This window comes from Crocodylus siamensis, chromosome 7, assembly GCF_052110815.1.
Source record: "Crocodylus siamensis isolate JL-2025a chromosome 7, ASM5211081v1, whole genome shotgun sequence".
Classification (NCBI taxonomy): domain Eukaryota; kingdom Metazoa; phylum Chordata; order Crocodylia; family Crocodylidae; genus Crocodylus; species Crocodylus siamensis.
In genome coordinates, this window is record NC_143401.1 from 89,665,705 (window position 1) to 89,681,447 (window position 15,743).

General features: G+C 45.5%; 2 protein-coding genes across 5 annotated transcripts in view; one reads left to right on the top strand and one right to left on the bottom strand.

The window, feature by feature from the left end:
* The window catches only part of NRAP (nebulin related anchoring protein), a 60,756-nt gene extending 56,872 nt beyond the window's left edge, over positions 1-3,884 (top strand). For all 3 annotated transcript variants that reach the window (XM_090058499.1, XM_090058500.1, XM_090058498.1), the window contains 3 exons: positions 624-935; positions 1,754-1,906; positions 3,671-3,884. In XM_090058499.1, the coding sequence (XP_089914625.1) occupies positions 624-935; positions 1,754-1,906; positions 3,671-3,772 (567 nt within the window). In that variant the 3' untranslated portion in view covers positions 3,773-3,884. The remainder of the gene's footprint in view (positions 1-623; positions 936-1,753; positions 1,907-3,670) is intronic.
* The window catches only part of HABP2 (hyaluronan binding protein 2), a 38,094-nt gene continuing 24,267 nt past the window's right edge, over positions 1,917-15,743 (bottom strand). The window contains exons 4-14 of one of the 2 annotated variants that reach the window (XM_090058501.1): positions 14,772-14,879; positions 13,186-13,302; positions 12,751-12,870; positions 11,857-12,028; positions 11,346-11,440; positions 10,245-10,482; positions 8,324-8,466; positions 7,783-7,917; positions 6,071-6,216; positions 4,894-5,073; positions 1,917-3,730 (exon numbers count right to left, since the gene is read on the bottom strand). In XM_090058501.1, coding sequence (XP_089914627.1) covers positions 4,897-5,073; positions 6,071-6,216; positions 7,783-7,917; positions 8,324-8,466; positions 10,245-10,482; positions 11,346-11,440; positions 11,857-12,028; positions 12,751-12,870; positions 13,186-13,302; positions 14,772-14,879 — 1,451 coding nt within the window. In that variant the 3' untranslated portion in view covers positions 1,917-3,730; positions 4,894-4,896. The remainder of the gene's footprint in view (positions 3,731-4,893; positions 5,074-6,070; positions 6,217-7,782; positions 7,918-8,323; positions 8,467-10,244; positions 10,483-11,345; positions 11,441-11,856; positions 12,029-12,750; positions 12,871-13,185; positions 13,303-14,771; positions 14,880-15,743) is intronic. The other variant, XM_090058502.1, reaches the window with a different exon arrangement.

The window sequence follows — 15,743 nt, forward strand, 5'->3', positions numbered from 1 at the left end:
GAAGCTGTTCTTGCAGATGAGTTTGGCAGAGGTGGGGGGGGTTGGGCACATGCTTTTCCAGCACTACCTATTTAGACTCCTGTTAGCAATATGAGGTATTTGATGCGTTTAGTTTTGTAGGACATTTTTGGGGAGAAGTATGCTTCTGATGAAATAGTACTGTAAATTTGGTGCCAGATTAGTTATAACAGTGGGTTTGGCGAGACTGATTATTAAATGGCTCACCTCTGAACATACAAGAGTATAATAATAATAATAATAATAATAATAAAAAAGAAGTGCTGCAACTTCAGTCATTTATCAACAAATAACTCAGGGGAGCATATACAGTCCTGGATATAAGGACCGATCTTGAATTAGCTGAGGTGTTGGATTGGATGACTTTGCAGAGCTGTTCTTTTTCTATGACAGTTATTGAGGATCTTAATTTCCAGTGGTTAAACATTTGTACTGTAATTAAAGGATTTGTTAAGAAAGACAGAATCACTTGGTCTCCACGTATAGATAAAAGTCTGTGCCTGCGGAAAGAAAGAGCTGTTGATAGGGAAGGGTGAAATTATAACAGAGAGACCTGAAGATTATTTCTCCCTGGAATTTGAACCTGTTTCCCTCACTCCCTGCAGTTCAGGTACAAAGAAGCCTTCCTGAGGGATAAAGGCCAACAGGTTGGCTTCCGCAGCGTGAACGATGATCCCAAAATGAGACATGGCATCAGGGTGGGAAAGCTCCAGAGTGACACCCAGTACAGGAGGGAGTTTGCCCAAAACAGGGCACAGTTCAAGAGTCACATGAATCAGCCAGGCTTCCTCCACGCTAAGAAAAGTCAGCAGCTGGCCAGCAACATTAGCTACAAGCAGCCTCTGCACCAATACACCTGCGATCCTGAGCAGCTGAATGTGAAGCATGCAAAACAGGCTTACAAACTCCAGAGCGATGTAAGTATATTTGTTGTCCGGCCAAGACTACCGCATTGCCCTGGCAGTCGTGGAGGTCAGAGAAAGCATGAGGTCGAAGAAATGTTGCAGACACTTCCAGTTCAGTGGATTCTTTATTTCACGTATGCTAAATAAATGCTTCTGTGATACTCACATGATGCAGCCTGCCTCTCTCTGCGAGCAGCAGGAGCACTGGATAATAGGAGAAGTAGTCCAGCTAGAGAAGGTGTTGTTATCCTAGATGAGCTAAGGAAACCGCGTATGGCACAGGACTGAAACAGACCCCCCCAGGGCAGGGGGTCGGACTCGATGATCTAATAGGTCCCTTCCAACCCGAACATCTATGAAACATCTATGAAACTATGAGAAAGAATGGGAGCATTAGCCCTTCAGAGCACCCTGCAGGAGGGAAATACTTTTGGTAAAGTTACTGTTTGATGGTTATGCATATTGGTGCACTGAAAAGCCTGTAAATTGGCAACTTTTCCATGGATGTTGCTTGCTTCTGCCTCTTTTATAAAATTCACTAGAATGAATCATGCCAAAGTTGTAGCCTTAGCGGTGGCAACGCTTGGCAATTTGACTTGTAGACAAGACCCCTCCTGGATTAAAATGAAAAGTCACATTTTCAAGAAGCAGGATCAAAATGAAAAGTCACATTTTCAAGAAGCAGGATCTTTTTTTTTCTGAAACACCACATACTTTCATTTTGGTCCAGATCCCATGGTGCTTGATTCGCATTGCATCCGAAGCCCGAGCTGCGTGATCTAACTAGAGCTAATAACACTCAATGCACTCGATATCTGATTTTTTTCCAGGTCAAATACAAGTCGGACCTGAAGTGGATCAAAGGCATTGGCTGGACGCCCCCAGGCTCTTACAAGGTGGAAATGGCCAGAAGGGCTGCTGAACTGGCGTACGCTCGGGGACTTGAACCTCAGGGGGCTTCTGCTCGATATGAACTTGGAGCCGTAAGTGCCCTTCTCACCAAACCTCTGATACAGCACGGTCCCTGAGAAGGGAGCGAGCTGCTCCTTCGGCCTGGTACTGGTGACAGCTGCCAGACTGAAGTCCTGGGGACTGCACGGCTTCTACCAAACTGAGCAATGGGGGCAGTTCATGCTTCCCCCAAGCAGCCTTAGGACCGTCTCAGCCCTGATCTCGAAGCAGCCCTGTTAGGCAGGCAAGCAGCATTCACTCCACAGAGTTCAACTTCCTGCAGAAGCACCACAGGGAAGGGTTTGATTCCTCTGTAGGATGCGGAGAGGGTTTTACCCCTTAATCTTTAGCTGTCCTTATCTTTAAAGGGATTCGGGGAGCCCCACAGAGAGCAGAAGCACCTTCTGCACAGCTTCCCTGATTGTCTTAGGCACAGGGCATACAGCATGTTCATTTTAGCAACACTTCTGACCTCAGCAGAGGGTTATACGGGCATCAGGATAACATTCCTCCTTCTCCAACAGGCTTGTGGTTTGAATATCTCTCCAGGACATGGAAAACCTTGGCTCTAGGCCCCTGCCCTGCTTCTTAAATAGTCCAGTGGTTATGGGTTCTTGCCCAGAACCTGCGAGACCTCAATGCTGTGCCCTCAAATAGTCAGGGGAGGTGAACTAAAACGTGGGTTTCTCAGGTATCCCCTGCCCCCACATAGGTACCTTTACCACGAGGTTGCTGAGCACAAGATAGGTGCTACTGTAATTTCAGTTAAGTACCAGTTCCTTCCTACTCGTGGTTTTTGGCCATCTACATTTTGGGTGGTTTATGCAGCATAGCTGTATATTCATAGGGAAGCTGAATCCCAATGGGATGTAAATGGAGTTAGACACTTGTTCGACAGGGACACCTTAGTTGTGTAGGTGCAAAAGGCATTTAGCCACGTGTGTAAAATTCAGGCTTACATGAGACGAAGCAGAACATCGCCGAGTGACTTAGACACCTAAAAACTGTGTAGGAATCACACTTAGTAACAGGGAATGAAAAAGTCTGCTCCATACTACCATGCAAAGTCATTTATCAGCTACATCAGAAGTCGCCAAGGAATAGACAGCAGTCGCATTATAATTGTTGGACATGGGTGAGGACGGTTACACCCCTAGTCCAACCCCTTCTCCAGAGCTGCAAAGGTCTGATACCGACAGCTGCCAGATGGAGACACTCTCAAGTTTCCTATCCTGGCATATCCCACAGCACCACCTAGCCAGGGCAAATATGCTCTCGGCATGGCCCCCAGACACTATTAAGCCCTACACCAAGCATCAACAAAATGGCCACGTTAAAAGAAACAAATATGCAAATACAAATGCAAAGTTTCTTTCTGACAATAGGAAAAATACAGACTGGCCCAAGAAAAATATAATGCATCCCCAGTTACAAAGTTGATGAGAGAAAGGAGTGATAACTGTATTTCACGCATGAAGCAGTGAGCATTGATTGTGCGCTGTATGTTTTAAGTCCCCCACATGGGAAGCCTTTGGCAACATCATCAGTCTAGAATAAGCAGGTTGCTTGGCCGCTTGCTGCTTACAGAGGGGGGTGACTTAGGAACGGGTCAGGTTAGCCGTTTGTACATATTCAAGGGCAGCAGTTTGGCCCATGTGCCACAATAATGCATGTTTTGCTTATTTTGTGTCAGACACGTTTTTTTTTTTTAATTAATATTTTTTACCAAACAACCGAACAATGACAGTGACCTCCTTTTCACTGCCTCTTCCTCTTGGTTTGCTTTGGTTTTGCAGGATGAGGCAGAGACGGAAAGAGCACAGCAGCCTGGAGTCAACCCTGATGCTTCAGAGATTCTGCAATTCAAGCGGAGGAAAATGCAGCCGGTGAGGAAGTAAAACCGAGGATTCAAATGGAAATGTTTTGATCTTTTAGCTTGCCCTGCAAATTCTGTTGCTTTCTTGAGGAGCACAATAGATGGCATCTAAGATCTGTTTTGTTGTTTTAACACCCCCCCCAACCCTTACCAGTTAATATTGATCTTTATATTTTTGTGTGGATACTTTAAGAGATTTATAACTGAACATGTTGTAGTCCGGTATTTATTGATGTTGTGAATGAAATCAGTACTAGATGACTGGCAGGCTCAGCTTTGTACTAAAGATGAATGAACCCTGATTTGTAGAATGTAACACATTTGTATTGAATAAATCAAACAAATCTGTTTCCATAAATGATGCCTTTGGATATTTGGAGGGGAGTACTTGGTTCGCTGCTACCCTTGATTTGAAAAGACATACACAACAGGATTTAAATGCATTTGCAGAGGACAAAGCAGTGGCAGGACAGATGATAGTCCTCATCTACCTGCTTTACCTGGGGCACGTTCGGGTGTCTTTCATGTGCTCAGGCACTGGGCCTGGTGTCGGGTTGTTTGTACAGTTTTAAGAATAGATGAACAAACATTTGATGGCTTAGTTCGGGATGGTCCTGCCTTGAACAGGGTTTGGACTCGGTGACCTCCTGAAGTCCTTTCCATCCCTACTTTTCTATGTTTCGATGAAGGCAAGGGCTGATGAAAGCTGAAGTTAGCATTGACTAATGGGGTTATACGCTTTAATGGACTTCAGAGGAGTTCTGCATGATTTAGAGAGATCATGGTCTTATATTCAAGTTATATTCTGTTGTAAACAACTGAAGAAGTTTGTTAGAAATAACTAGGAATAGCTATCGCTGCATTATGGGGCTGTTTGTGGCATGGGATGAAGAGCCATGACAAACCTGACGAGGAATGCCAGACAAGAGTGATGTTGCTAAGCTGATCATATTCGTGGTTCGCATCAAACTTTAAGAGCTTCAATTACTAGCTAAATATCACATGCTTTGTTACGGATCACCATCTTGGATATTTTTTCAAGATCATAAAGTCCATAAAGTTCTTCTCTAGCTAACAAAGAGGAAAAGGAGGAAATACATTTTTTTATTTCCTCAAGCTTATCATTAGCCTTCCAGAAGATACCTCTCAGTAGCGTGAACTGGACCTGGGCTGAATTTTCGAATTAATCCAGCTGAGAAATTTTGTCACTCGGGTATAAACTCCTGGTTTTTCTTTTAGCCCACACAGATCACCCCAGCTCACAATGCCATAGACATAGTAGGAACCATCTTGTACACATGTAAGAGGTCCTCCAGAATCTCCCTAATGAGGAAAAAATAAAAGACATTACTAGGTTGGCTAGTATACAAGAAAATACTGACGAAAAGTAGAATTTCTCTCCCAAACAAAAGAAAACAGATGTCTTTGACAATATTATTTCTTATGGCTAGGCCAAGCGCATATTGTTCAGATCCTTAGCAGGTTTTTACAATACCCTCAGGTCAAATGACACTGAAATCGGAGTGTCCTGAGGAAGGGCACTCAGACAGAAATAAGGTGTCCAACAGCTCTCCCAACTATAAAGGCAGTCCAGTAAAAGAGATCACAGAAATCCTTCCCTCACCGAGATCTCACAAACTCTTCTCTTGCAAAATGTTGGCTCACGATGGCAGCAATTTCACACGCATAAGGATTCTGCAAGCATAGCCAGCAGTTACCTGGCCTCCTAGAACTGGTCGAGATGCAAAACCACCGGGGAGGTTTAGGGTCTGGAGTCTGAACAAAAACCTAAACAGCTTATTGGCTTTCCTTTTAGGCCCACGGTTAGTTTTGTTTCTTTTATTTTGAACACCGCAGAGAAGCTGAGACGGGTGTGACGATGTGTTGCAATACGGTATGTCTGGAGTTATTTTAGATGTTTTGCTTGAATATTAGCTCTCCAGGGGATTATCAAAGTAGGAATTGATGCTCATGGCAAAGAATCCAGTAGATTTGAGAAGCAGCGGGGAGGAAGGGCTGTGCACGACAAGTTTGGTACATTAAGGAAAACTCTGGCCGAGCACCTGAACTCCCCAACTTCTGCAGCTGGACTTCTAAACTCTCCATAGGTTTCCTTGTTTCTGATAGTGACATTAGTTTTAGGGAATATCTCTCTCAGATCACACTGAAGAAAGAAGCCAGCTGTTGTAATGCGCTGATGGGAGAAGCAGATACATATGTAGTATCCTGCCAAAGCCATTACTTCGTGCAGCCTGACGATTTGCATGATTTAAAACAACAGAGAGAGAAATTAATGTTCAAATGTGAGCAAGGCACAGACCTGACAAGAATCGACTCCCGATCGTTCAAGGTTTCCTGCACAAAACATGCTTTCATCCAGCTTGTTATTATGTGCGCGCCGTGCGTTGCACCGCTTCTGAGAAATCAGCTTCACTCGGGCATCCAGAAGCTGATGAGATTCTCCACCTACAGGATGCGGAAAATGGAGATGGTCATCTTCCTCTCCACTCATTTCAGTGTTATTTTTTTTCAAAAACACAAGCCTGTTTGGGAACGAAGTCTGGAAGAGTCTCAGAAAAAAGAACGATCGTCTGAACTCATAATTCAGCTCCTGTTTAAGCCGGTAGCTTCAGCCACTGAAGTCAGTTAGAAAGTTACCTGGCTATGGGCAGAGCAAGATCTACAGGACTTTGGTTCCTAACACATACCTATGTGTTACTAATAGCATCCACTGGCCCAGTTTTCAAGATGCTGATCACCTCTAAGTCCCACTGACTTACAAATACTCGGCACTTCTGGACAATCAGGCTACTAGACGTTTCAAGGAAGTTGAAAAAAGAAATAAAATCACTTCACGTTTACAGAGATGATTCATCACTAGGAATCTAAAGACATAACATAGCCTCGAAAGGTGGCAGCCGCTATTTCAAAGCACTATGCCTGCAGATCATTAAAGGTACTTGAAGAGGTTTGTACATTTGTGTCTACACAAGTTACAGGAAGTATTATATTTCCTCACTGATTTCCCCAATGCTAATAATAACTATGCATAGACAGAAGACATCCAGGTTTGAACATATATAGGAGTATTGATTTATTTATTATGTATAGCCCTCTCCTCCCCATTTTTTAGGAGTTCCTCAATATTTGGAGTCTTTTCTACAAATGCCTGTTAAGCTCTGATGGCTAATTCTGGACGCAGCTGCCTTGCACTGATTTTAATGGGAATCACATCAAAAGGTCGAAATTGTCCTTACGAGTCATATCCAACTATATCAACCAAAAAAACACTGGGATTCTTAACACATCCTGACTGCCACATTTTCCTTTTGCAGCTTTCCAGTAGCAAGTCAATCGGAGAAAGTGCATTGTTCAGAATATTGCCATTATTTTTAATTTTTTTTAAGTATCGTTATTTCTCCCTGCAGGCTTTAACCTTTCCAAGAAAGAATTTGGGTACAGCTAGTTGAATTGGAAAAGACTTAGCGTGTCGTTTTAGCTAAGTAACTAGAGAGTCCAGATGCGGCCAGTCCCAAGCTTACCTGACTCGTTAGGCTGGACTGGCCACATCTGGAATCTCTAGTTACTTAGTTAAAACGACATGCCAAGTCTTTTACAATTTAAGTAGCTTTACCCAAATTCTTTCTTGGAAATGTTAAATCCTGCAGGAAATTGTGCAGTATTTCCTGGTTGAGTCTAGAAATGCAGCAGCTACAGTACAGCCTCTCAAATGGTACCTTCTGCTTCTGAATCAGCACAAATCCAAAACATGGAGTGGGCAGGAGGCAAACAAGAGAGGTTTCTGGACTTGCTGTGAAAAAGCTTGGGTCCTAGATAGAGGCTAAAGTTCTTTAAATAGAGGCTAAAGCCAACGATGATTTTATCTAACCAGGTCTGCACATCCTTAGCTTTTAGTTAAGTTTGTTTGTACTAGGGTCTATACTTGGATCCAGGCAATTACCAAGCAACTCCACTTACGGAGTTATTGACACCAATACAACTGAGGTCAGCTAACTAGCAAATACCACTCACCAGCTTCAGTTTCTCCCCATCCTGAGATGTGGCATTCAGTCCCATCAGGAAACGGAGAATCTGGTAAACACGCTGTTTTCACGTACTTTGTCTCCAGAGCACAATGGCCATCAAAGGGCTTCAATTTAAGCAGCGCTGTTTATAGGATAAAGCACGACCCTCTGTTAATTGTAATCCTCTTTCATCTTTGTCAGGCTATAGAGCATGGATGTGAAGTGTGAAAATGCCTGAAAAGCACTATTTGTACCTGCTGATGGATTCTGCCCTGTTTTATAATGCATCTGCTTCTTCATGTCTCATGTTTTAATGCTCCTGTGAACCCAGGAAGTCTATACCCAGTTATGAACTGGCTTAAACTTCTGTATAAACCCCGGTCTCACCCAGGTGAAACTTGCTGACCTCAGTGGGAGCAAGATCAACTGATGAGTGAAGTGTAGCTATAAAATCCCTCCCCTTGATTTGAATGAGGGGAATAGGTCCCTTCTTGCTACAGCCCCAGAAAAGTATTTGCTACGCAATCTGTAAAGCAGTAGGAATTTACCAATATCATTGATTGGGATGCCATCATTGTCTCTGTACAATGGATACTTAATTATCTTCTCCACGTTAAATTGTTGTTCGTGGTATTCTCTTCTCTTAAGGTCTTGCTTCCCAAGGAGCACTTGCAGGCTTTCTTCTTTTAATCTATGAAGAAAGTTCAGCAGATCACATACAGAAATAGTCTATGCGTGCCCCTGCATGGCCCTATGGCTGGAGCACAAGCAGTCGAGCTGTTATCCTCGCCATCCGCACCGGAATGGCATTTGGTAATTTAGTAGGATTCCAAGATTTCTTGCACCCAGCAGGCATGAACTTGCAAGAAAAATAAATCTAATACATGTTATTGAAAGCTAACTGCTACTTAGACAACCTAACGAGTTCTTCTATGGCTCTCAAGTCTCTCTTGCTTGTGCCATGCACCACTCTGGAGTCCTTGGCATTTTCTTGGCTCTTCTGAAATCCCTTTCTTTCAGACACAACAAAACCTTTGCGGTCTCCCTTTAGCAGCCATTGAAAATTGACGGAGAAAGACACTCTTATTAAGTTATTTTATTAAGGTTCTTATTAAGTTACTTATTAAGGTTCAAGTCAATTCTAGTGCATGATACAGACAAATGCCTCCAAAAATGAACTACTTTCTGCAAGCTGACTACATGTGGGAAGAGGAAGGAGAGAACTGTACAGGTAACACCTTGCTTCAAGAGCTCCCAGTACATCCTTATAGCGTCCCTTAACATCTTGCACTTAGCCGGTCTCCAGCATCTGGTTTTAATAAAAATATCCACTCGGCTGCGCAAAAAAGAAGGACAAAGCATATAGAACCAGAATCCTCCTAAATTTAATCCAATTTGAGAAGAATTTTAACTCATGTATTGGATCCAGATATGGAATTTACCAATGTAGACATATATACTGTTTTTTCCCTTCTCTCCTTCACGCACAGTCCCGTCTAAAAGGTGCTGAATACATGGTATAGCCTTCTTTACACATAGCCTGTGTTTGATCAGGAGTTAAAATCAAATCATGTTTGAATATATGCAACAAAGGTGTCAAAGGCAACCAGATTTCTTTTAAGGAGTTGTGAGAGCCAAGGTACACTAGGAGGGAAGCGGACAAAATGATTTCACAGGTGACTTTACCTAAATTTGCGATTACTTTATGAAGATGCCTGTACCCCTTCATTTTGCATTCTCTGAAAACCCTCAGAATAAACCCTGCAGAAATCGTTAGATATTATGGGCCAGATCTTCAGCTGAGGCAAAAATCATGTCTCTCCACTGAAGTTAGTGCTGCTTTACACCAAGTGAGGAGCTGGCTCAATATTTCTATGATGCTATCAGTGCTGTTCAGGAAACAGAATTTCTGTCTTTCAGGAAGTGCAACTATTTGCATTTCAGAAATGGGATTAAAAACTGAACCAACCAGCATGTTCAAAGAATGGAAAGTAACCCATGAAAAAGATCCTATTGGAAACTGGAAAATGATGGATTTTAACATTGTCAGCTGAAATCAAATCCCACTAACTTTAGTAGACCATATTCTGTTGTGTACAACGCGGACCTTTTCCTTCAAAAAAAGCCCCAAGCTGCTGGAAATTGGAGGGCATATCATGAGTAACAAAATATGGTAATATTCTGCTTTGTAAGACCCTGGGGGGCTCGGGGGGGAGAAGAGGATGAGTGGCCCACAAGGAGCAGTGCAAAGAGCACATCAGGCTCCCCAGCGGCGGGTACGCAGTTACTCAGATCTTTTTCCTTTCATTCTGCCATTCAAAAACAAGATGTATATCATATACCAGGGTGTGTTGTATGCGAGCAAATATGGTATCTTGGCCAAAATACCTGGACTGTCACTAATCACTGTTCTTTGATTTTTTAAAATCTATTCCCAGCTACTTAACTGGGCCTGGGATAGGCACTTACTGAACACAGTGTCCTGCTGTGAGGACCCAGCATGGCTCAATGAGAACCCCTCCACAGAAGTGTCCCTTAGGCTCAAAGGCGCTCAATGAATACTTCCTCTGTAGAGATGCCATCCAGGGATGTTTGCCAGGAGTAGACTTGGACCCACCATAGATCCTCTTGAACGATCTCACAGTCCCTGGGTGTCCACATCTTCTAGGTGGCTCGGTAGGGTTGACTGTTGTCATTGGATCCTCTTCTGCAGCACAGGGGGGAGATAGGTAATGGATGGTCTATATTGGTTATCACAGGAATGGCTATGATGCTGGGTTTTGAACATCTGGCACAGTTGCTGGACTGGGAATGGAAATGGGGGATGTGCCAGTGCAAAATGGCTCCATTAAGCTGCCAATAACCCATCACTCCAGGTTAGACAAGGCTGTCATCTTTTGCCCTGGGCAGTAAGCATCTCAGATACAGTTCATTTGGTTGCCTTCTCTGCGCAATGTGCAGGCAAGGCACTATATCAGCCATAGGTTCATGGACAGACCTTATAGAAGGGGTTTTTAAAAATATTTTGTTAGTGGCACTGCAGTTTTCTGGCTTGCCTCCTAGAAGCAAGTGACTGGCAGGAGTCAGGGCAGCAAGCAGGCTAAATTTCCCTGTGCTATCCCTGGCCTAACTGTGCTAACAGATGACCCCAGTTGCCTGCATGGAGAGGCTCCTGACTCCAACCCAGACCTCTGCCTTCCACCGGCCAGCTCTGGGGTCACGGCTGAGCTTGGCGATTGCCCGCATCCCATTCCCGTACAGCTACAGTTGCCAGCTCCACCTCCCCATACCTAGTGACTCCAGTCTGGATCCCTGCATGACCTCCCCTAGCTTCTGGTTATAATCAGGATGGCCATGTATGTGCAGGTCCCTTATAGACCTTGCCCTCCTGATCTCCTGACTCTGCCTGGGACCCTTGCTTCCTGCCCTTGTCTGTTCCTGATTCCCTGGGCTGTGGCTCTCTGGGATCAAGCCTCGACTGCCCATGTCCCAGTCACACCTTTGACACACTTCATAGTACTACCTACTCGTCTGGGCTGGGTGCACATATAGTGACATTCTTTGCTCTACCTGTTTCTGAGCAGAGTGAAATGTCACAGAACTCCCACTTCAGTTTGTTCTCGGATTGGACAAAGCACCAGGGTTTTTCATCACCGTCCGGATTCCTGAAGGGAACAGTTTCCAACATCCTCTAATCAGAGTTGGGAAGGCTTCAAGAGGTTGGTCTAATAGTTGAAAACTAAAAGGTGCACAACAGCATGGCTAAAAAGACTGACTAAAGGTTTACGGTTCCAGAAAACTTACTTCATTTTTAACAAGCAACATCCCTGGGCAGATTGAATAAAGTGTCTTCCTGCCACCTTTCCAGCCCTTGGGGATGACCATTGACCAGTTTTGTACACCTGCTAGTCCAAGATGACCTGTTAGAGGGTTGTCTACAGAACGGTCTTAGCAGAGAGTAGGTTTATATTGCCTGGGAATTTCCCTCCCCCCAAATCACTTGAGCGGCATCCTTTGGCATGACTTCTTTACATTCATTGAGAGAGACCTCTGTGCACATAGCAGTAGATTAGGAGATTACCTGCAGAAGTTATGGTCACCAATGCCATAACTGTCAGCATTCTCCATAAATGCATTGAACCTGTCACCCAAGAGAAGGTGAGAAGTCCAGTGAAGACACATCTTCCCATTTCTCAGCTGATTAACTTTCCCTCTGTATTGGTAGCCGTCCTGTTCATAACAATCATCCGGTCCTATGGAAAGAGGATCCCGATATGAAACAGTCTGGAAGTAAGGGCTGAAAGCTAACGAAAGAGTGAAACTAGCCATGTTGAGTGCTCATTAAAAAGACTGGCTGTGCACGGTTGGCCTGAGGCTTATACAGACCCCTACTGTGTGCACAGCAAGAGATTGCATTTTCCACCCTCCCTTCCCTTCCAAGTGTGAGCCCATGCACTCCCACTCACTCGCTTTCTTCTACACCTGGGAGATTGCTGAAGCAATGTTTAGGTAGCATCAGCCTAGGGAGCCCTTTGGCAGGACCACCCAACATAGGTGACTGCTGCCTCCCGAATTGGGGGGGGCACCAGATCGCTGATCGGGGGGGGCGGGGGTCCTCCAGTGGCTGATTGCCAACTGGGGGAGGGTCCAACAGTGGGGAGGGGGCACTGGAAGTGCACTTCTGCTGGCACTTCTAGTTTTGTGGCTGGCGCTTCCAGGGGGTGCACATGTACTCGCGTGCATCTCCTATGCATTGCCAACACCACCCAACCTCAGGGAGGATCCTTTGTGACTGCATACGCCAGCTTCTTGCACTGAAACCCACCCTGAGCATGTGAGTACTCCAGCTACATACTTGGGCCCCTGTGTAGGAACTGGTTAGGGGATCTCGTGTAGGATTGGGCCTTGCTTTGGAAAGCTATAGGTGGAGAATCACCCTTCCCCTCAAAGGAGGGAGAGCCAAGTGCTTCCATACCTATTTCACAGAATCTCCCTCTGAAGGGCTTGACACATCGGCAAGAAGATTTTGATCTTGTCCTGTGCCGTACACAGGTGCCTCCATTTTGACATGGGTTTGGGGTGCATTGTGACAATGCTGTGAATGATTCGAAACACAAAAAACCCCCACTGTTAGTCTGCTAGGAGTTGGCCACCTGTACGAATGTTTGAAGGTTTTGAACATGGCCCATCATCGTTTTTGCAAGCAGGGATAGCATATCAGACCAATCAGACCCTTAGACACCAAAGGAAGACCTTGACCTAGGCTGGGAGTGGTAGGAGACTCCGCTTCCCAAGGGATCCCACTGGCTTCCAGTCGGACACCGGGTGGAGAGGCCACCTGTCAGGGCTGAGCATGCAGTGTCCCCAGGCCCCGCTATGGCTCATGCAAATGAAGAGAAACTTTTCTCACTTCTGCGGCAGTCGGGTGCCTTGTAGGGATGGCTACAATTGCACCGAAAATAAGGTGGAGTTAGCGTGACAAGGCAGTCTCCTCTGTAACAGTTGTGTTGTTGGCACGTGTTCAGCACTGTAGTGGTCAGATAAGACAGAAACTTGAGTTAATCTTCAGACATGCATGTGTGTGTGTGTGTCATGCAGGAGCCGAATCCTATGGATGCCACAGAGAGACAAGCTTCCCATGGACTTTCTAATGCCACTTTTAGCTATGGCGATGGAAGAACCCAAACAGAAATTTTAACCTTTAACCTCTGAGAGTTTCACAAACATGGGATTCCTCCAGGAATTTGTCCACACTCTTCCAGAAAAGATCACACTTTGGCGTGTACCTCAACATGCACACACAGAAAAAAATAGAAGAGGCACCGCCACTTACTTGATTCTCAATGGGACGATTTGGAGAATCCCCCTACGTACAACATGCTAATGAAGTTTGGCACACTGTGCTCTCTGCGTGCTTATCCACCTAAGGTGGTCCGCACTGTTTTCTTGCTAAGGAGACAAAAAACCAGCACCTGCATACCTAAGCTGGGCAAGCCAACTTGAGTAGGACTGTGCGGGCAACACAACAGAAACACTAAGAAAAGGGGTCATGACACAAACTCAAGTTAGAACAAATGTTGCAAGGAGAGAATTGAAAATCCCCCAAAAGGAGGAGAACAGAAGGGAAGGAGATCACAGCAAGGGCCAGGGGGGCTCGGGGGAATAAAGGCACCATAATTCTGTCCCGAGGGAGGAATTTGTTGGGTGTAGGACTGGCCAAGGTTAAAATGAGTTGGTTTCAGGAGACAGAGAGGCTATAATTCAGCAGCGACAATCCTAGAGGACTTCAGCCATCTTCCCAACAAAAACTCAACTGTGGTGGGGAAGGAAGTGGGGAATGGTGTTTCTACCTGGTCTATATAAAGAATAGCTATGGCAGAAACCTCCAGGAAGCTGGAGTGTTTCATGCTATGGCTATCGCATACGTTCACAGAAGCAAAGAGTAACCCCGCCATGCCTATAGGGTTGAAGCTCTGGGAAAGGAGATGCCCCTGCTTCTGGGATGTCACAGGGGAGTCAGAAAAGATGGGGACATCAAAGTAGCTGGATTGTGAGGTCCCTCAGGGGAGAACAGGCACATAATCCTTGCCAGCAGTGTCCAGGAAAAGGCAGGGCTGGATCTTGCTCAGGCCAAGGAAGTTTAAAGTGTACAAGTCCAGTTGTGGGGAGCCAAAAGCAAAGAGAAGATCTAGAAGGAGTTCAACATGCACACCCATCAGATGAACACACAAAGGCAGAGGAAGTACATGGCCAGAGAGACCCAGAGCACCTCCATAGGGCTGACTTTGTTGTGCACCCCTCCATTGTTTTCTTCCCTGGAGGCCTTGCTCTAAAGGCCTACACATGGGGTTGGAATGTAAAATTGCAGGGCAGTTTATGTGGCTGTACTGGAATACCCTACCCTGGACTGCAGTAAGCAACACGTTGTGTGACGCACCATGCACATTGACAGTGCTGTGTACAGAGCAGCAACAACACTAGGAAAAAAGCACTTACCTGCATTACATGTTGTCCCAGTATATGGCTTGGGGCAGGTGCATGTGTAGTTATCTTGGTGCCTTTCACACACCCCGTTATTTTTGCAAGGGTTGGACGAGCAGGGATCTACCAGGGCAAAGACAAAAGCTGTTTCTTTACAACTTCTCCATCCCCTTAATGGTTACACGCTCTTATACAGAGTTCTCCTGAGGGTTGTAGCTCGACATTGCCTCATCCTGCTCATGGATTTAGATGACAGCTTCTGGACCATGTTTTCCTGACATGCCTGTGACGCCAGCTCGGGTGAATTTTCCCCCAGAATATGACCCCGCTCTGCACTGGAGAGGTGGCCTCTTCCAGGGTCATCCTCTAAGCACAGCAGTGTACCTAACAGTGCCAGGCTCTGCAGTGCTTGTGCAACCTACAGGGGAGTGTGTCACACGTCTCCCCTTGTGCCCACGCATAAAGACAGGAGTTGTTACAACCCCCCCCTTCCCCCCCATCCCAAGGCCCTGCTTCTTCAGATCCAGCCACCCCAGTGCTGCTTGTTTTTAGCCCAGATATGCTGTTTTTTCCCCTGCTGCGTTGGTTGCAACTTGCTTGGGCAATATTGCCATGCTAATCAATGAGGAAGCAGTGGGGAGATTGCCTGGCTAAGGGCTACCAGGTCAGATGTTTCGGCAACAGAGATGGCCAAGAGATGGGCCCAGAGATCGAGGACCCCCCTGAAGTAGGGAGGTGTTTGGATTTGGGGTTTAGCCCCGCTTCTTCCACGAGCAACCTAGCAGTTAGTTAGTCTCCTGCAGAGCTCGGCTAGTCTTAACGCTCATCATCAGTTCCACCATGGCAAGTAGCTCCTAGAAATCCCCACCAGGACTGGGACCCGGTATCAACCCATTCTTACTTAAACTGCAAGGCATAAAAGGTGAGATGCAGGTATGTGCCAGGCCTGCATGCAGCGTGCCAGAAGGCCGAGGAGCAAAGGAGGCG